This window comes from Hakea prostrata, chromosome 7 (genome assembly GCF_041222555.1).
Source record: "Hakea prostrata isolate BN-2017 chromosome 7, UWA_Hpros_2, whole genome shotgun sequence".
Lineage (NCBI taxonomy): Eukaryota > Viridiplantae > Streptophyta > Magnoliopsida > Proteales > Proteaceae > Hakea > Hakea prostrata.
In genome coordinates this window covers 22,080,405-22,102,337 of record NC_142606.1, presented here as the reverse complement: position 1 = coordinate 22,102,337, position 21,933 = coordinate 22,080,405, and the positions used below count along the sequence as shown (strand labels likewise).

General features: G+C 35.1%; 1 protein-coding gene across 1 annotated transcript; it reads right to left on the bottom strand.

Moving 5' to 3' along the window:
- Positions 1 to 472: 472 nt before the first annotated feature.
- LOC149010568 (elongation factor Tu, mitochondrial-like) lies at positions 473 to 8,974 on the bottom strand. Its single transcript, XM_089163026.1, has 12 exons — positions 8,635 to 8,974; positions 8,282 to 8,357; positions 8,000 to 8,092; positions 7,786 to 7,860; positions 7,271 to 7,375; positions 7,044 to 7,134; positions 6,754 to 6,959; positions 6,157 to 6,240; positions 5,915 to 5,980; positions 5,499 to 5,561; positions 4,614 to 4,854; positions 473 to 971 (listed from the first exon to the last, which is right to left on the bottom strand). Exons 1-12 carry the CDS (start codon positions 8,814 to 8,816, stop codon positions 901 to 903), a joined length of 1,353 nt encoding a protein of 450 aa, XP_089019152.1. The 5' UTR covers positions 8,817 to 8,974; the 3' UTR covers positions 473 to 900.
- Positions 8,975 to 21,933: the final 12,959 nt, after the last annotated feature.

The window sequence follows — 21,933 nt, the reverse complement described above, 5'->3', positions numbered from 1 at the left end:
GTATTCTTTTGTATCTATTGAAGCACCTTATTGTAAATGTTACCTATCTCTTTATTGAACCAAAGGAATTTAGAAAAGCCAAATTCGAATCTCAACGGCTCATGGGAATTTTCAATTACATACCCAAATCAATTTCTCTTAGATTTGGAATTTGGGAACCCAATTCGAATTTCTTGGAACAGCAACATTTTCACAATCTACAATCGTCTGCACAAGCATGTCTAAATAGTTGTCTTGTGACGACATTTCATCAGTATCTTTCTTTCTTTTTTCCTTTTTTGGGTCAGAGATCAGTATCTTTCATCATTTCAGATTGTTGTGACTTAAGATCATGTCCAAGGAGGCATGATCGCAGCAAAACCGAGAGAAATTCTCTAGAAGATCCAAGAAACACTATTACTAGCAAGCAAACTCAGAGAAGTGCGAGCGTTTGATTTCTGCTGATGATATTATGAATGCAGAACATTGGATTGAATTGAGAGATTCAAACCAGAATTGAAAGACTGACTTCACTTGCTGCTAATAAATGATAGCCACTAATACATACACGAAATAATTTAGTACATGATTGTTAATAGAAAGACCATCACGTAGGCAGGGGAAGAGAATTTACCGTGTTCTATACTGTTTTGTTGACCATTAGCATTATTTGCAGTACAGCAGTAGTAGTTCTCAAAGAAAATGTTGAGCTAGTCTGCACTGAAGAACAATTGAAACCTAATTTTTAGAATTAGCCTAAAATTTCAGATCACTGTTAATGCTCAAAACAAAAATGCCGAATCAAACAAACATGTACGCCACAATCACATGTTCTGCAAGTTGCACTGTGACCCGGTTTTCCCCCCAGTCATGCATAAGCAGAAGCAAAAAAATATCAACCAACTGCAGCATCAAAAGGCATCAGCCAATCACTTTCGAAACAACGCCTGCACCAACTGTTCTACCACCTTCCCTCAGAGCAAATCTTTGACCTGTTTATTCACAAGTAAAATATTATTTTAAGTGATCTCTCGTCAATACCCAGCCAAGAAAAGACTACAGCAGTACAAACACTTTCATTATCATTATTTTTTTAAGATTTGTTTATTTATTTATTTACTATTGGGTAAATGGATTTATTTAGTGAAAACACCATAAAAGTATCAGTAAAAGAAACTTTCTTTTTTCTTTTTTTTTTTGGTGGGGGCAGGTTCGGGGAGGAAGAGTTGGAATTTGCAAACTCAATGTGTGCATATGCAATTTGTTCACTATTTACTGTGAAAAAGTTCAAACCATCTGGTGGTGGAGTTGTGAACACAATTTCACATTAGGGATCAAGGTAAACGAGGAAATAAAAACCAAGCTAAGGTAAAGAAGGGAGGCCATCGGCACATGAGTATTAGGTTCACAGCTCACAGCTGTGTTCAGTGGGTCCAGTTTAAGTAGATATTCCATTCGGGTACTCATCCTTTTGAAGGCATACAGACATTTGATAAAAATTACCAGTTCCTAGGGGAGTCAGCTAGAACCTAGGATGTTTCCTGAGTTTAAACTCTATTTCATATTTTCATAGAATCATTGCTTCTATAAATGAAGGGCTCCAGGGCTAGGGCCTAGGATGTTTCCTAGCCGGGTTGAACTCTATAGCTTCTTATAAATGAAGGACTTTGGGGCTCAAAAGCCCATGATTCTGACTGTTGGAAAAAAGCTTTTATTCAACTAGTAGGACAGTTGCTAGCACGGGTGATCAAAGCAATATCCTTCCCTGCGCCCACTCTGTCTTATCCAAGACTTTTGCTCGTAGGTCAGTCTATTCACTATTCGTTCTCCATTTTGAATAAAGGTGTCACTGGTGGCAAACCCAATCAATACCTGGTTGTGGGAAGCCCAGCCACCACTGTTCTATCTGTTGGTTATTCTTCAGTTATCTAATCTGTCTGCTCTCCTGTCAACTACATTTGAATCCCAATTATGTTCTTGTGATAAAATCATTTCCTAGTCTCACCAGGCAGAGTTCTATAGACATGATTTCGGTTCTGATTTCAGAGTTTCAATGCTAAGTATCTGAAGCCAACTTCTGGGGGGAAAAAAATCTGATTCTGCTCCATGCTTGTTAGTCTTACCACAAGTAGGATTGGGTTCTTGTTGCTTTGAAGGCTAATGGTATCTGAACATTGGTTGTCTGCTTATTCTGAATTTATTACCATATAGCGAGTTTCTATTGAGCTGTTTATTTATTCAACTCCTAATTTGGCTGCTTTTGTCCCATAATCCCATCACAAATCCACTAGTACTCTACACCAGTAATATCACGATTGATCTGGCTGAGATTTATATATTGATTTTACCAATAAAAGGGGCATTCATTGAGCTTTACATGCTGACCTGATTTGTATATTTTGTTTTATGATTTTATTTCTTAATTCTGGATGGCATTCACGCTGTTATCTATCCTGCTTGTAACTAATTCTTTATTTGAACAGACGAGGACATTAAAGAATGTAAATATCACGCAACAAAGCCTGACTAATCTATAGTAACAACAACAGTTATGTGAACAACGAAGAAAATCAAACAGCAGTGCAACAGGTATTATCACCTCTGGAATTGATGGCAAGACTTCAAATCTGAAATACAAGAAAGCTATATGACCCATTTGGTAAAAATGGGTCTTTCTTTTTGACATGTATGACCACGGCTGCCATTCCAAGCACATGGGGGAGAAATTTCCACACATTCGACCACAACAGTGGATTATTGACTAGAAAAGAGAAATGTAACAACCAATAGGCTGTTAGACCATATTCATTTGATTCCCCAGTGAGCAAGTTATGTTGGGTTCCATTAATTCTCCATTTGGTCACCTGGATGATGCAGATCCAGCACCAAATTGGCCTATTTTCCTTTGAAATCAACCTTTTGTGGGCCTATTCTAGGTGCCCAAAAGTTTAGCGCCTAGGCTAAGTACGAAAATAGTTTAGTTAATTGCTTTAGTTAATGTAAATTCTGTGTAACTTAAGTTATAAGGGAAGAAAAGTCTTTTCTATGTTTTATTTCAGTTTCAAGAGTCTAAATCAGTCTAGCCTAGTTAGATTCTAGTTTCCTAGTTTGAATCAGTTTCTAAGTCCTAATTTCAGTAGGACTTCTTATGTAAGGCTATAAATAAGCCCCTAATTGATTATATGGGAGGACAAAAGTTGATATTGAATAAAGGCTTCCCTTCAAGCACTTTTTGTGTGGGTGTGTTAGTTATTGGTTCTGTCAAAGTGGGTGTGTGTGTGTTATTGGTTCTGTCAATAAGTTAGAAGATCCAAGCATTAGAAGTTCTGGTTCTGTGTTTGAAAATCCAAACCCCAGAAAGGTTTTAGCCTACACACCTGCAACTAGTTGAAAATCAGAGTTCAACCTTCATTCTCCATTTGAGGATCCCATCCTCAAGGCTCCAACCAGGTATTTGGAGCCTACACTCCATTCCTTTCTGATGTCATCCTTTTTTCCCCTTGAAATCATCCCCCCGACTCTAGTGACCTTAGATCCTAGTTTGACCCCATTCTAACCAACCGATTTCATAGTATAAATACTTTTTAGAATTTCCGTACTCCCTCGAACCCCTAAAACAAGAACCTTTATATCTCTCAATTCAGCAATTCTAACCCCACCAAACTTGGGGGATCATATCTGCACATCATTACCCAATTCCCTCCAAGTTTCAACCCAATTTGACACCTATAGACCCTAGTTTCACATCTCAAGGAATTTATCAACCTCCCATTGGATGGGCTAAATATCCTTGATACCCTAGCTATTGTTTAAGAACATAGGATATTTAACCACAAAACCCCAACTTAACCTTTTTCCCTACAAATCATCCCATCACAGCCTAAATCAACAAGAATCCCCATATACCATAACCAAAATTTCAAGAAACCGTTTCTTGGTCCCATATGAGTTGGGGTTCTATTAAAAAAGATCATTGAAGAAGTGACCTCATTAAATTGGGGCTGCATCACTGGGTCAATTGCCAGATCTTTACCAAGCTAAATTTTAATGTGTGTTGTCTAGGCAGTCTGGAAACCCAGCAATTAGGTTGACCATTTAGGGAATGTTATGGGGACAAAATATCCATAAACAGGCTACCCTGCACAGTAATTCATTGAGCACTATTTAATGCCTTTAAATCTAAGAAACAGCTTCAAGGAAGCAACTTTTTGAGCCTTAATACAATCAACTTCCACAGGCCTAATTTCTGGGGGTCTTCAGCCAGCTTTTTCAAAGAAATTTTTTCCTTTTTGGATGGAGAGGTAAAGAACATGTTGCAGAAATTGCTAACTCATAATGAACGAAAACTCCTCGGTTTAGTTACACCTCCACAGGAGCAACAGCATTGGCTCACCGACAGAAAAACTCAGTCCAGGGAGCCCTAGACAGATGAAAGAAATTGTAGAGCAAGAAGAGGAAAGAGGAGATGGATTGTGTTAGGTTGTTCTAGTAGTTGTTAGCTAGTAAACAACAATGACCCGCTGTTGGATCATTTAGACCACCATTAACTTTAGGCAGTGAATTTACATTCTCCAATCAAAATAAAATCTCAAACTATTTAAGATAAACCAATAGGATTACTAAGCTAAACATACCTGCTTCAAGTGGAACAGGTGAAATCAATTCAAAAGTGGCAGTCACATTATCACCAGGCATCACCATCTTAACATTTTCAGGTAATTCCACCTTCCCTGTAATATCAGCAGTCCTCAAGTAGAACTGAGGTCTATAATTTGAGAAGAAGGCAGTATGACGACCACCTTCATCCTTTGTAAGAACATAAATTTCTGCCTCAAACCTTTTGTATGTTTTCACACTAGCAGGCTTAGCAACAACCTGTGAAAGGAATAATTTAATAGATAAACTTCTCTGATTTCTGGAAAATAACCCTCCCCCTAATGAGAAAAGAAAAATATCTGAAACAATAACCCATGCCACACAGTATAAAATGAATACAGAGAGAGGGGGGGGGGGGGAAGACAATGGACAATAGTAAACAAAAGGAAAAACAACAGTGGGGGAGGCGACTGACTAAAGAAATGAAACAAGAGAAAGAAATTTAGAGCGAAAACTGAAGTTAGAACAGTTATGTTCTTTTGCTGCTTAGTCACATGATTAAGCATAACTGACAACCGTAACAGTATCTACACAATTGAATTTCAAAAATCCAGAGAAGCTCATTAAATTATACTGACAAAACAAGGTTCTAAATTCCGACACAGTTGATTTAAGCCTCATATTAAATATTCGTTTTGACAGCCAATCCAGCCAGACTGAGATTTCAAAACGAGAGCCAATTTTTTTGAAATATTGCACTTTTTCTTTTCTTTTTTAATTTTTTTCATTTCAACATAGCATCTGCTTTGGCAGGCCAACTACCAGAATTTTCAGCTGAGATAACTATGGAAGTAAACATTTCACATCACATAAAGCCAAAATTGATTGCTGCTATAGAGAAAGTTTAATAGGTCATCACTCACCTGTCCTCTCTGTACATCTTCACGTTTTAAACCACGTAGAAGAAGGCCCACATTGTCTCCAGCCTATATAATCACAAAATCATCAACATTTTAGAGACCAACAGCGAAAGCTTATAGTAAAACTGGATAATTTCCAGTCATATCTCCACCAAAGAACGCTATCTAAACGAGCCATATTCTGCGACAAGGTAGCATGATCTCCCAAAACCTGAATCCTGATTCCATTTGGCCAGAGCTCCAATTGGGCTGAAGCTCTGAGTGTTGGAAGGTGAACTTGGAATCAATTACTGCAGTATTCGCCCCAGCCAAAATGACAAGCAACAGATAATGTAGGCCAACCAGACAACCCACTCTCAGAGGCCCAAATAGATAAACTTCACTTCAAAGGGGAAACTAACTAAAAGATAATCACTAACCTGCCCATGATCCAAGATCTTCTTGAACATCTCAACTCCAGTGACAGTAGACTTTAAAGGACCACCCTATTGAAAGGAAGAATAACAAGAGAATGAAGCATTGAGTATGTAATATCAATGTGTTGCTAATGCAGCACATGCTGCAAAGATTTGAATAATTAAATGATTACTTCAACATAATCATCAAAAGAAGATTTTCAACAATAGTTGACAATACAATCTAACCTTGAAGGAAATTGTACCTGCATTAATCCCAAAATTTCAACATCCTCTCCAACTTTGATGGTCCCTTGCTCCACACGGCCAGTCACAACCGTTCCACGCCCCTTTAGAACCAGAAGTAAAAATTACGAAAATAAGTTTGACACTATAATTCCTATCAGGTCACTGAGTCTCTAAAATATGGGGGAAATTAAAAATTAAAAATACAAAAGAAAGAAAGTTCAAATTGAACCATTCATGTTGTGGTCATGGGTGCTAATGAGCGTGTCAAATTTCACTCCAAATGTCTACTTTTGGATTTCCCAGTTTTGTTTCCTTGAATAAGATACTCTACGTCAAAGCAACTTCTTGCAGTGACATTTCAGCTCAATTAACTATGAGTTTTATCTGGAAATTAATAATATTACTACACAATTTTAGTTGATTTAAGAAATGCACAGAAAATTAATAGAAATGAATGACCAGCATGAAATCATTTCTGCAACCTTCCATTCATGCTGCATAAAGGAATCTGGGTTGCACTAAAATAAAAAATTGTAATACTGCATGACCATGAAGAATCCCAGATCAAATAATTATTTAACAACATTGACACCAGAAGACATTCTAACCATTACCTGGATCGAGAATACATCTTCAACTGGCATTAGGAAAGGCTTATCAAGTTGGCGAACAGGTTCAGGTATGTATTCATCTACAGCCTCCATTAATTTTAAAATAGCTTTCTTCCCTATCTCTTCATTTGTGCCCTGTAAAGCGGACAGAGCTGAACCCCGAATAATTGGAATTTCATCTCCAGGAAACTTGTAAAAGCTTAGAAGCTCTGCAAGAAACAAAATATCCAAGTGAAGTTTTTGTACTAACGGCATAATATTCACTTAGGCAATAATTGATTAATTTTTCATACCTCGGAGCTCCATTTCCACAAGTTCCAATAACTCTGGATCATCAACAGCATCGACCTTATTTAGAAAGCATACCAATGATGGCACACCAACCTGAAACATGGGTGGAAGTTATAAGATCCAGTTCACCTAAAAGAGCCACAAACAAAAAGACAGAACTCTATAAATTTGTGACAACATACTATGTACCAGGCATCATTTACAAAGCTCCAAGTAATAGGCTACCCACCTGGCGAGCAAGCAGAATATGTTCCTTTGTCTGTGGCATTGGTCCATCTGGGGCAGATACAACCAGAATGCCCCCATCCATCTGGGCGGCTCCAGTAATCATATTCTAAAAATTCAATTAACAGTTAGCATAAGGAAGCAATTCACCATAAGTGGTACTACTCACCTAATACAATTTCAATGACATTAATGGAAGAGAGAAGTCTCATCAATTATTTATTGAAGTTTGACGTTATGTAGATTATGCAAATCAAAAATCCTCATCAAACTATTGAATCTAACGAATTTATATAACATAGGAACTCAATTTTTCAAGACCATTGTCTTTTTGAGCAGGTTGTTAGACACAAACATCTAATTAGGAGAATATGTTTCTTCGCTTTGATGTTTTCAATTATCACCAATAAAACTAACCGCAGACATTTCAGTATTTCTGTATAATTTCTCTACCTTGTATTATGGGTGGGAGTTTGTAACAGAGAGGATTGGCAAAGTGCCCAATATTTCACAGCATACCTTAACATAATCTGCATGCCCTGGACAATCAACATGGGCATAGTGACGTTTGCCAGTTTCATACTCAACATGGGCCTGTAAAACATTTAGTAACTTTAAGTTAAGCAACAAAATAGTGCTGCGAGATATTCTCTTAGCAGCCAAAATATTCTATTCTACATTGTTTTGATAGATGATTAGAAATAGTAAGCCAGTTGGAAAACAAGAAACTAACAGTGGCAATAGTAATTCCTCTTTTTTTCTCCTCAGGAGCCTTGTCAATTTCATCAAATGCAACAGCCTTAGCTTTTCCTTCTTCTGCTAGCACCTGATAATAAAAATATGTAGTACGATCAATTCAAAAATTTACAGAGGTTATACACAATTTGCATGATTCATGTTATGCAAGAATATTTTTAGTATACCATCTTGTAGACACTACAATATCATAGGTAAGAAAGACAAAACTGAATAAGAATGAAAACCAAGGCACTGGATACATAAAGAACGAGTGGACCTTTGTGATTGCAGCAGTAAGTGTAGTTTTCCCATGATCAACATGCCCAACGGTCCCCACATTTACATGGGGTTTCCTATATAACAAGAAAAAAGAATTTTGAAATAGAGTAAATTACTATAACTTTGTGGAAAATATAAAGCAAGACGAATATATCAGAGCACACTTAACAACCACAGACGATCTACTGCAAGATGAAAAAAAGAAGTAGCCAAACATAGAGGAAACAGAACCAAAATCTGTATTATGCAGAATAGGACCTAATTATCATATTGATCACAAAGCACTACTCTTAGGGAAACCACAAAGAATTACACCGGCTACCCTCCAAGATTCTCGAGTTTTAAACTTACGTTCGTGTAAATGTGGCCATGGATCTCCACCATGGTCCAATACCGGAGATTCTATCACTTCCATGGAGTATATCAGAAGTGGCTAATTGATGAGGAAATGCTTCTCGACAGCAAGGGTAGACAGGAGAACACAAGCCGATCAGGCGCTTGGAATTAGGATTCCTAAGAGCAGCAGACGCCATTGAAGTGTGAGATAGTGAGCGCAGTGCGACGAATGCAGCCAATAGCCCTAGCCCCTAGACTTGGAAATCTCGGAGGTTTAAGCAGAGACGCGGAAATAAAGAGGCTGAAGGCTTCGGACGACGCTTGGGTTTAGGGAGACGAAATGAGCGGGTGCTGCGCGTGGTGCCTCCTGTAGGCATGGCCCATGGTTGTTCACAACTAGTATAACTCTTTTTCTCGAAATGCCCCACCAAGCCAACATTTAAGTTTGTAGCTTCCAATTTCCAGATCCTATGAGTCAAGGAACGAAATTTCGTTTCATATCGCGGTTCATTACCTACAGAACCGCAGAAATGGCGAAATCTATTTTAGCGAGATTTTGCCCAAATATTATCAGATTACGCTCCCTCATTTTGGGGGTATTTTTGATCATTTTGGACTAAAACTTGATATCTACTCTAATTTGATGCCAATAAACACAGTGGTACGGATAGTTTTGCCTAAAATCTCACCCAAATTGGTGTTCTCGATTGACACATACCCCACTGTATATGGGTAAAACTAGAATTCTATAATATTTTTAAATAATTAAAGTATTAAACCAACATAAATATACACAAAGACAATAGAGTGATAAACATCATTATAAAATACTATTATATTACTATAGAAATACAACTAAGTATATCTGTGCTAGCACCACATATATCATGTCAATACTCAATACCAAGTACCATGTCTCGATGGATCCATCAGCTCTGTGTCCTATGATACTGTGGTACAAGGCCTCCTATGATACCGTGGTACAAGGCCCAAAGGCTACAACAACGAACTTTTGCTCTATTATTTTTTTGAAGTCACCCTATCCCATCTCATGTTGATGGTTGTTGATGTACAAAGAAATCAGAACTCTGTAATTGACATCATCTATGGATATAAAAGTACTCCCGTCAAGAGGTAATGTGAACGAGACCTACAGTTTTATGTTGAAAATCGAACGAAAATATGGCAAGAATGCCAAGAAATAGGAAAGAAAAGGTCTGGGGGAGGTTTGGAGAAGAGAGAGAAAATCCCACAAAATTCAAGGGATAATTCGCACGAAATTTGGCGAATTTCGTGTTTATATCGCCATTTTTGGCGATACTTTGGCAATAAATCGGCGATATCTTGTAGAATCAAATTTCGGTGGCCGTTTTGGTTCGCCACTTATCGAAAAGGCCGAAATTCGGTGAAATTTCGCCAAAATGTTGTTCTATGTTCCTATATACCATGTGAATTTACACATTTAGGCTTTTATGTGTTATTTCATTAGATTTGAACATCCTTATACAATCACAAGTAGTGGCCCAGTTGGTAAAAAACCAACACTTCTATATAGGTGGACAAAGTTCAAATCTCCTTGAAGTTAGGGGTGAAGCCTGAATCCGAATCATCTCCCCATGTGCTACCTGACAGTTATTAACCATAAATTATAGGGGGCCCATAACATAAGGGTGATGGTTTTATATATATATATATATTTTATACTTGTGGGCGCCACATATTTTGTGGTTGTAAAGCCGTCGGGGAGCACTCTCCATTAGGGGAGATGATCCAAACTCATGAAGCCTTGCCTTATATTAATTATATTATGTATATAAAAGCTACTCTGAGGATGCAGTCAAGGTGTGTGTAAAAGCTGGCTGGATGTACCTTATACGCTCATATTAAAAAAAAAATCTTATTTTATTATCAATCAATAATATCTTGTTAGCATTTATCCAAATAAATATATATGTGTGTATATATGTCGCCAATGCAAGGTTGCTCAATTGGTGAGACCAACTCCTCTTAGTGAAGAAGTCGTGGGTTCAAACCTTGCTGCATATGTAATATCTCCATCCTTTATATATAAAATAAAATAAAAGCTCCTAGTACCCCAAAAAATAAATATATCTACTTACATCAAATCTTTGGTGGTCTATCCCACCTCGTTTTCTATCTGTAAACAATGACTTCTCTTCCAGGTTTATTACCAGGAATATGTAAATATAAAATTAATAGTTTTTGGGCAAAAATATTATGCATTTTTACAAATAATCACCTCCTTTATTTTTCTCTTATACATATTACCCATAAGAGAAAAAAGAATATCAGGAATATTTCATTTCACTCCAAAAATCCGTTCAGGTTTTCTTATACTATTTCATTTGACCGAACTATAACTATGCGTTATCAACAATTACATCTCTTCAACTAGCATTCCTTTTAGGCACCATTTGTTTTCAAATGTGGGGTAGGAAAAAGGGGATGAAAAAATAAAGATATGGACTTCATATGTAATGGATTGGGGAAGAAGGAAATGAAAGGAAAGGGATTTTGTTGAAAAATGTTAAATGTGAGTCCCACTTTGTTGTTTTTCACACTTTTTTCACAAAACTTCACTTATTTTGTGGTATTTTGAAAAGGCATAGGGTGGGAAAGTTAACATGCCACCTTAGCAAACAAACTTCCCTAATGTAAGAAAATTTGTCTGTCAACTTTTCCACCATCAACAAACCAAACAAACTGCACTTTATTATTTCATGAAAAACATTATTTTTTCAAACTTTTTTCTCACCCCACATTATTCTAGCAAACAAACGGTGCCTTACAATTGGAGTGAATATACTTTGTGTTTTTCAATAGCTCTCTGCAAATCACAAAGCAGAGACGATCCCAAAGATCTGTCATTTTCTATCCATCGCTAATTCTCACCCTTCACTTTCTTTTAATAACTTTATAAAAATTTATTTTTCTAAAAGGATAATTTATAAATTGTTCTTTTTTCTAAAAAGATAATTACTTGGCAAACTATTGAATTACCACTAGAAATCTCCACGTCATATTACTATGATTAATTATAACAATAACGAAAGATTTTACTAATTATAATCAAATACATAAAACAAGCAGAGAAAATGACAATAGCCAAAGGGAATCCCGATTATATATATAGATTTGTATGGTTATTTATTATCCCCAATCATGCATATTGTGCACAAAAAAAAAAGTTTTAATTCACTAAAGAATAGAAAATTGATGTGTTACTATTAAAATGGTTCACATGATTAGCATTTTTTTTTTTAAAATTCATCATAGTTTTAAGCATTTATTTGTGTTCACTTTATGTCACTTTTGTTAACTACTTCACATTATAGTTCAAAACATTATTACCTTCCATCATATCAAACAACCTTACAACTAATGCTTACCTATAAGTATGACTTGCAATGGTTTATCAAGTTAAGATGTAGCTTAAGAGTTTTAATTTCTTTAGCAAGAGTTATGATGTGTAAAGTACACCTTAAATTTTATAAAAATCTATTAGTAATTTTGTACATGAATCTGAAAACTAATTAATTACCAAAAAACACATTATATATATAAAAATATATTACTCGCCTCAAATGTCTAATAAATATTTCCTTGCCCCAAAAAAAAAAATCTAGTACTTCGTGTACATGGGGACGCGTGTCTAAAGGACTCTCCTTGTATGAAGTGTACGTTTGCATAAGATAGAAGTTTAAATTATGATTATCACATGTGATAACAGTTTATCAATCATAAGAACTCTTCTCACATACGATACAGTTCAAGATGAAGTTTACCTAGAGTCAAACTCTTGTACAGTTCAAAATAATTTGAATTCAAATATTTGTAAACCTTGTTAGTGATCTTGTGACTTAGTAACTCAAGTCTCCGCAAATTCTAAAAGACACTGGGATCCTTCCATAAAAAAGGGCTTAATACATCATTTCGAAACATAGTGGAAACCCTAAACTGCAGTGGGCATAGGTTGATTACAATTGAATCACTCTAAAATCTCTCTCTCTTGTTCCTCTCTATCTCTTCTCTCTCTCACACAATTTCAACAAACCATCACACTGTTGCTCAATTGGTAATGACCAAACCTCTCAATAAAAAGGTCACAGATTCAACTTTCCTTGGTGGTATATCTAAATCATATATAAAAGCTACTATAAGGATATAGTTGAGGTATGCATAAGTTAAGCTTGGATAAACTTACATCCTAAAAAAGAGATTATTCTATCTTCTCATCCCTTCCCCTACCCCCCACCAAAAAAAAAAAAGAAAAAAAAAAATAAGGGAATAGAAAAAAGAGATAACTCTATCTGATTTGGGTAGATCTAAATGAAAGAATTTGTATTTAAGGGTCATCACCAAAGGATTAACTTAGTTGCCAATGACTAATAGCTCTTAGTGAAGAAGTTAGGGTTCAGTTGGCCAAAAAAAATAGAAGTCATGGTTCAACTCTCCCTAGTGCAGCACTTCTTTTTCCCTTTCTTCAGTTTTAAATAACGAATAATTTCTTTGGTTGCAGCGATCGTTGGTGCACACCGCCGATTAACTCCAGATCTGGATACAAGTTCTTCTGCGGCAAGCTTGAACGCCTCTACGGCAGCGCCCGATGGCAGGTTCGACCCTCCTCTGCACTTTTGATGTTACCACTGCGACAACCGAACGACTTTTGTGTCCGCTCTTGAAGCGTGTTGTGTGTCCATGTCCGCCCTTGAGGCATGTTGTCTGTCCGCCCTTGAGGCGTGTTGTCTGTCCGCCCTTGAGGCGTGTATTTTGTTCCCCTATGTGGGTGTCGGTACTTATTTGGTGTTGTATTTGTTGCAACTTTCTTTCTAAGGGTATATTGGGCTTGACCCATCCCTTACTCAGGATGACCCTGTCTATTGCATGTATGACAATTTGGTCGCTTTCCGCTCCTTGGTTCGGTTTGAACTTTGTGTTTTCATGCAGCTATGTGTCTATAATTTTCTTTCTTTAATGAATGAAGTGTTGTTTACCCAAAAAAAAAAAAGGTCATATTGACATCATACTATATTTATTCAATATGATATTATAAGCAATATGGTTTTGGTTCTAGTAAATGGCACATGATATGGATTGACACCTTTAATCTTACAATAGCTATTTAATTTTACCACAAAAAGGGTGACTTACTTGGTAATGATCAATACCTCTTAGTGAAAAATTTTCAACTATATATATATATATAAAATAATAATAATAATAATAAATATAAAAAATCACAAGTTTAGCTCTCTTTGGTAGTATATGTAAGAATCTCCCACCCCAAGGCACCTTGAACAAGAACGATTTTTCAATTTTGACTATTATACTAAATTTGACCGAATTTAAACTAAACTATATCAAAATCGGTGAGACAGATCTAATACTGTTTTCTAGGAGATATAACACGTGGGATCCGATTTTAAGCAAAACTAGATCAAAATCGGCCAAGACAGATCTAAAACCGTTTTCTAGGGGACATAACATGTGGGATGTAGACTAAGGTATGATGAAATTGACTAAAAATTCAAATGTTGAATAACAATTCAAACTAGCCAACAACGAGGGAGAGAGAGAGAGAGACTAACAGAGGTACAAAGGCATGATCAGATGATATGATCTTAGTCCCTTAGGGTTAGGGGCTTCATCTTATATTTAAATTATATGTTAAAAATTGTGCCCCTAAGGATGTAGTCAAAGTGCGTATAAACTGGCATGAGTAAACCTAAATTCTAAAAAAAGTTGAGAGCAACTTTGGCATGTAAGAAATCTCTCAGGCTGCACCCATGGCTATGGTTAGAGATGACATGAGATTGGGCGATGTTTTAGCAATGGGACCCACGTTCCTATGGACCTGAATATTATTATATGTTAATTTATGAGTTATTACACTAACTATGGTATAGTGTACGCTGTTAAACTTTCCATTAAAATTACCAGGAAAATGTGACATTTCCACTCATACTACTTCAAAATGACCTATTTACCCTGGTAGCACCACTTCTTTAAGATCTTGTGGGTGGACATGGGCATAAAAAATCTGGACCCTAAAACTATTATTGTAGAACCACTATCTGAAGTCTCCTCAAAACCTACCCATGCTAATAAATAAGTCGAAATTACCATTGCAGGTTGGCAATGACCAATACCTCTTAGTCCCATGTATACAAAAGCTCTCTTGTAATTTAAATAAATAAATAAAATATAAGAAGAATGGAGGTCACCAACCACATCTAATAGTCCATGCACTGAGCTAGAACCTTTGTTTGCTGATACCAGTGCAACCCTCAGAACACAACATTTTAAAAATTGAAATTGTGATTATGAGAGCGAAGAAATTACAGCCATTGAATCTTAAAAACAATGCTTTAATAAATGGTAAACTTTTGTCACTTTCTTTCGTCAATTTTAAATAACCCTAAGACTATTTGTGGGAAAAAAAATTCTACAACATAGAATGATCCAAGTTAATATACTCATCTACCACTTAACAAACTCAATAATATTCTTAAGTCCTTTTGTATATATGTCACGTCTAAAATTGATCTGATCGCCTTGTTGCCCAATGATAACTTGTAGACTTATAGAAGCGAATGCATGCCGACTTTGGATGGTCGAGAAGTTGCCTCTGATGATCAAGTCTGTCAAAAAATCAATGCTAAAGAGAAGGCTTCAAACTTAGTTGTCTCATAGCTTAAGATGATTGATTATTCAAAACCTTAAACTTGACGAGTGTTTAGTTTATATATAGTGTGATATGATCATTGTAGGCCGTTAGATGACCGATTTAATGTAGATTTTCTTTCCTTTGTGACTGTAAGGTCTAGGACTTTTCTTGCTAGGATGCTGTGCAATATACCATTTAAACAGAAAGTATACTTAGCCCCTTTTATATGTAACTTGGGTATGATTCAACATTCTTTAGTTGTAAAAAAGTATACGGCATATTGGTTTATCTTATGTTTGGTGATGGTCTCCACCCCTTTCTTGTAAATACAATTTTAATGTCTCCATATTGCATCTAGAGAGTTTAATATAGTGTTTTATCTGATTAAAAAAAAAAAAGTTATACAAAAGAATATTGTGAGTTGCAAATTTGTTAAATGCAAAAAAAGGAAACTGCAAATTTGTTGAAAATAACTCTAGAATAAGAAGTAATTCAATTCATACAATATTGCAATTAACGGAATGGAAAATAGGGCATGGCACAAAGGTGAAGATTTGGGGTGATAAGTGGCTACCTATCCTACCAAACTACGTCCTCATTCACCAAAAACCAATAGGTTGTGATTTGTATTGGGTTGCAGACTTAATTGACCAAGATAGAAGAACATGGAAAAGAGACATATCTTACACTAATATTTTCATGAAGAGAATAGAAAAACAATATTGAAAAGGGATAATTACTGTTGCCCCCCTGTACTTTGATTTTATTACTAATAAAACCCTGTTCTTTACAAAATTACTATTGCCCCCCTTCCTTATAACGGTGTTAAGTAGCCGTTAAGTTTGAATATGTAATGTCCACTTTGTCCTTCATTAAAATTAAGAAATCAAAAGACGATACTACCCCATTTATAAAAACCAGATTAAATGTCAATTTTACCCTAACTTCATTTATTTTGAATTAAAAAAATATTGGTTTTCTACCTTCACTAAACTTATTTATTTTGAATTAAAGAAATTGGCAAAATTTAAATTCGATTTGGTTTTCCACCTTCTCCTCTAGCATACGTAGGGAAGGAAACCACAAATTTTATTTTTTTTTGGGGACTGGTGCTTTTTTAATATTGGAAACGAAACGTAACACCTCCCTATGGGAGTTTAGACTTTTAACCGCTTTACTAACCCACCATTGACGAAACCACAAAATCTTGCCAGAGAATGAATTAACGAAGTAGGTGATATTCAATTTCCAAATTTGAGTTGAATTCTATCTTCCCTCCTCTTCGGTTTCTATTTTAATTTTATTCAATTATTATTTCTTTATTTTGGTGATTTTTTTTTAGAGTAAAACAGATTATGATAATTTTTTTCTCTACAATTAATTAAGGGTATTACTGTAACTTGACAAAAGGGCAAATAAGTAAAGAGATAAGTAAAAAGGTATTTTGGGATTTTCAAAAAATATGGAGATGCCACATCATCAGTAAACTAACGGAACTTAACAGTAGGGGGGCATTAGTAATTATAGACAAAGTTAAAGGTTGGATTAGTAATTTTTCAAAATACAGGGGATACATTAGTAATAAAATCAAAGTACAGGAGGGCAATAGTAATTATCCCTATTGAAAACCCAACTTAGCTTGTATCCAGAAGAAGATGAGCTTTATTGAGCTGGTAGCAAAGATGGCAAGTTGACAGTGAAGTCGGTATACCGTACAATTGCTAGTAGAAAGGAGAACATACAAGAGGACCAAACCACATCATCCCATACACCTCCTTAGAAATTGTTGACACCAAAGGATTGGAAATTTATTTAGCAGGTCAAGACACTATCCAAAGTCAAGCATTTTGTTTGGAGGGCTGTCGCAGGGTGTTTAGTATCAGGAGTAGCTCTTTAGAGAAGAAACATACCCATTGATCCATATATCATGTACAAGGTGTGGTTCTTCAAATGAGTCCATACCACATATGTTTGAATGTTCATTTGCAAAAGTATGTTGGTTTGCACTAAAGATTTCATTCTCATGATCAATTTGAGTTGCATCGGTGGATTTAAGAATTACAAAGGATCAATATGAGCTCTAGCATCAAGACAAAAGAAGCCCAAGGTTTATGCTTTTTAATGTGTTGGTATATTTGGATTGCAAAAAATGACCATGTGTTTAATAAGAAGAAGTGGACTCCAATTAAGGTGGTCCAAACAACAACCAAAGCATGGATATAATTTACATCAGCAAAGCCCATCCTTCATGAGGCCCATACTGTTTCAGCTTACCAACCTTCTCTACAGCCCGTATCATCTCAGGTGGTAGATCAGCATACATGGACTACCCCTCCCCCACGAGGCCAAGTAAAGATAAACACAGGTGCAACATTAAAAACCAATGGGAATTTGGGTGGTTTAGGAGCTGTAATCAGAAACCATAGAGGAGAGCCCTTATTGGCTGTATTTGAACTGGCCCTTTTTCAAGACCCATTTATGGGTGAAGCCTTAACACTAAGAATGGGTTTATTACATGCCTTGGGTGAAGGCTTGGATGAAGTATTGGTCGAATCCGATTTCTTAAAGTTGGTAAAGTGCTTAAATAACCCCTCCGCGAATCCAGCTCCGGTACATTCTGCATCAATAGTGGAGGACATAAGGCACCTGAAGGCTTTTTTTTCATTTCTTGTAGTATTGATCATGTTACTACGAAGTCTAATACTGTAGTAGACTTTCTAGCTCGGAAAGCCCAGTCTATTTCAGACTCGACCGTGTGCTTATTTCCTCTCTTTGGTTGCAAGTGTTATGCTTTCTTGCTCCCTTGGCTTGTCCGGCTGAATAAAGAAGACTTGATTACCAAAAAAAAAAAATTGTTCCTTTGGGTCTTTGGTGAAAGGCAAAAGTGCACAACTGGTTCCATTATACTCAAGCAGATTACTATTTGCTATTTATTTTTTAAAACAAATTATGCATACGTCCTTAGATTTGCATACTATATGTTTATGTCCCTTGAAATTATTATATTATAAATATATTTTTATACCTAATATCATCAATTTTAAAATATATAGATAATATATTTACTTTTATTAAATATTCCTATAAATGAGAATAAATATCCGACAGTCAGATTATGGATTCATCTTCCCTCGTCTTTTTTTTTTTCTTCTTTAATTTTACCCCTTTTCTCTTGCAAATTGAAGTTGGTTTGAGGGTAAGAGAGTGTAGCTGGGAATTTTTAAAATACAATACATAATAAGTTATTATTTAGCTTCATTATTTTAATAATATGAATACTTTGATATATAAAGTAAAACATAGAGGGTGTAAATGGGTTCGACTCCTCTCTAACGAGAATATCTCCCAAGCAATGTCTAGCGAGTTATGAAAGCTTGAACCGAGGCATGATTTTACAAAAAAGAAAAAAGGAGTTTTCTTCATCTTCTTCGAAAACCTACAAGTATTGGAATCTACATCTTCCTCTTGGTCTATCTTTTATCTTTATGTAACTCTAGTTTCTTTCCCATAGAAGAGCAAAATCCGGATTATATGATGGTCCCATTCCGACCTGTGTTCATAGTCTTCACAGTAACAAAACACAAAAAATGCAAGAAACAATGGTAAATTCCTCATTTCCTCCAGCACTGAGGGAAGAGTATGGGGGAGACAGACTGGGTTTGTATCATAAAATTTGAGCGCAAAGAAATGAAGGGGCTCAGACTCAGAGAGTCAAAATCAACACCTTTAGTTGTCAAATTTCAAACCTAAGGTGAGATTAGAAAACGATTTGTAGATGAAACTCTTAATAAATTTCCAATGATTCCAACTATCAACCACCTCTCGTTAAACTGGCATTTCTGATTGTAAGCTTTGAGGGAAGAGAGATACAAAATGGCAAGAAGAGCCTCAACAATTGGTTCAAGAATTTGATAGTAAGATAGGTTGAACGCAAATCACTGCAAGGGTTCGTCGTCATCTTTTGCTTCGACTCCAACTCGATGATCTTAGAGCTCTCATCTTCAAAGCTCCAATTGTGTTGGAAGATGATCAATGAAGATAAGTTTACTAGAGATTACAATGATAGCCATTTGATCTAGGAATCTCTGAGTACCAATTTAATAACACACAAAAAAAATCTTGGAAGACTCTAGAAATGAATAATCTACGTAGAATAATCAATAATCTGAACTCTCAGATTAGAATAATCTACGTGGTAGGCTTTCATAATTCATTGGACACTCCTGAAACATATTCGAAATAAACATAATAAAATATAAATTTCAAAATACGAATATTATCATTTAAAACTTAGAGATATACATGTATTTTACTCTTTTTTTTTTTTTTTAATTATGATCAACTTGTTATAAATAATATTTATTATGGATGTCCATTACCCCAAAGAGATTGTACTTCCAATTGAAGATCTCAATTACCTCAGGATGCAATATTGGTAAAGATCACAACCATCTCATTACACAATATTGGGCGGCAATCTATCTTTCCATATCAAGAATATCTTATTGTGTGCAAGAATCATATATTGTATTTCCATATCAGAGTAGATGCTCCTTCTACTATAAATATGTAATGCACTCAACTGAATGAATTAGTTCTGATTGAACTCATCTTGTCTTTCTTCTTTGTATCTAATATATTTTCTCTTTATTTGATAACACGTTATCAGCACGATTCCGCTCGAAGAACGAATCATCTCGAAGTATTGCGTTTTGAGAAGAAAGACAACAGACTATGTATCATTATGTTTTCTATTCCAAAGTGAAAAGAATGATCGACCTCCTCGCACGTTTTTGTAAATAATGGAGTTTACCTTGTCCATCTTGAAATGTAAGTGCATCATGATAAAAAGGTATGTGTTTTATTGAATCTAAGAATCAATCAAATAATAAGATATTATGTTGCTTTAACGATTGTTGTTTTATTTATTGTAAATAGTGGTTGCTAGCTTTGTACCACAAATATTGTTAAATGCACCTGAAGTTGCAAGATTTGAAACTGTAAATAAGTACAGTTCTGCAGATGCACATGAAGTTGCAAGATTTGAAACTGTAAATGAGTACAGTTCTGAGATGCACATGAAGTTGCAAGATTTGAAAGCGTAAATGAGTATGATTCAGAGATGCACATGAAGTTGCAAGATTTGAAACTGCAAAATTTGAAACTGTAAATAAATACAGTTTTGTAGTTTTTGAAATTAATTCTCTTTTGAAATTATAAGGAGAAAATATTATTCATGAAAATATCCCAGCAAATTTTCAAGTTTCAGATTTTTTGTTACAATAGTAATATTGTAAAATGAGTTTTAAGAAATACTTTGAATGATATCATGCCTATTTGTGGCTGAGTAAAATAATGGACTATTAATGAAAAGTCATGAAGCTCGTCTTATTGGTTCTGTTCCATTCCCTTAAGTGAATGCAACAATTCATTATATGCCTGAAAGAAGGCAAAAATTAAAATTATGGTCATGACTGTGGAAGAGGATGAGACAAAAGACGGAATAATTACCGTCATTATTATGGAAATAAATAAGAGAATAATAAGGATTCTCAATATAACAATTCAAGGAGTGAAGATAATATTTGTTACCAATGTGGTATGAAAGCCATTAGACATGTATCTGTCATACTCCACAATATTTAATTAAGCTTTGTCAAGCCTTAATTGAAGAAATAAAAATAATGTGGAGATAAATTAGATTTTCCAAAATCATGATACTTGAGCAATTTTTGCCTATAAAATGAATGATTTTGATGGCCTCACAGATACTACATATCTAGATGCTGCAAACTTCTTTAAAGATAATAGTTGAAGATTTGATTATGTAATTCTTTTATCTTCAAATCTCATCTCATATGTTAGTTTATCTTAAATTTAATCTTTTTCTTCTATAATTTTTTTTTATTGACTTTCTATATATCTTTTAATATATTTTGTTTCATTTTGATGAAGAATGTGAATATTCTCTTATATGCTGTGACGCATATTATACTGAGAGAAAAATATATATATATTTCTCTTATTTGATGATGCGGAAGCCAATGTTCATATAAAATCGGTAGTACAACATTGATTGGAAGCTCCGGAAGAGCTAATCTATTATTATCTGGGAGATAAAATTGGTTATAAATAATTCATTATTTTGTAGTAAGTCTCAAAAAAAAAACTTATTAAGTTTCAAAGCTATTTGCCAAAATTATTATCAGATTGAGACTACAAATAATGGTATAAGTAAATATCTATACAAAATTATTAGATATTTCTCCCAATTTGTACTACACGAATATCGCATGGTTGAAACACATGCTTGAGTAAATCAAATGAACATTGATTCCAATAATTTTATTAGTTGGCATGACCGGTTGGACCATACCGGATCAAGTATGATGCGAAAAATTATTGAAAATTCAATTGTCATCCATTGAAGAACCAGAAGATTATTCAATTAAGTGAATTTTCTTGTATTATTTGTTCTCAAGAAATATTTATTATTAAATATTCACCAGCTAAAGTTGAGATTGAACATTCTACGTTTTGAAACGTATAGAGGGTGAAATGTATGGGCCCATTCACCCATCATGTGGACCATTCAGATAATATATGATTTTAATAGATGCATCTAT

Bases quoted from the DNA above. Each gene is read 5' to 3' on its own strand.
- LOC149010568 (XM_089163026.1), bottom strand. From the start codon at position 8,816: ATGGCGTCTGCTGCTCTTAGGAATCCTAATTCCAAGCGCCTGATCGGC. The intron at 8,093-8,281 runs GTCCACTCGTTC...TTTTATTATCAG, and splicing joins TTACTGCTGCAATCACAAAG to GTGCTAGCAGAAGAAGGAAA. The intron at 7,376-7,785 runs GTATGCTGTGAA...TTGAATTTTTAG, and splicing joins GGCATGCAGATTATGTTAAG to AATATGATTACTGGAGCCGC.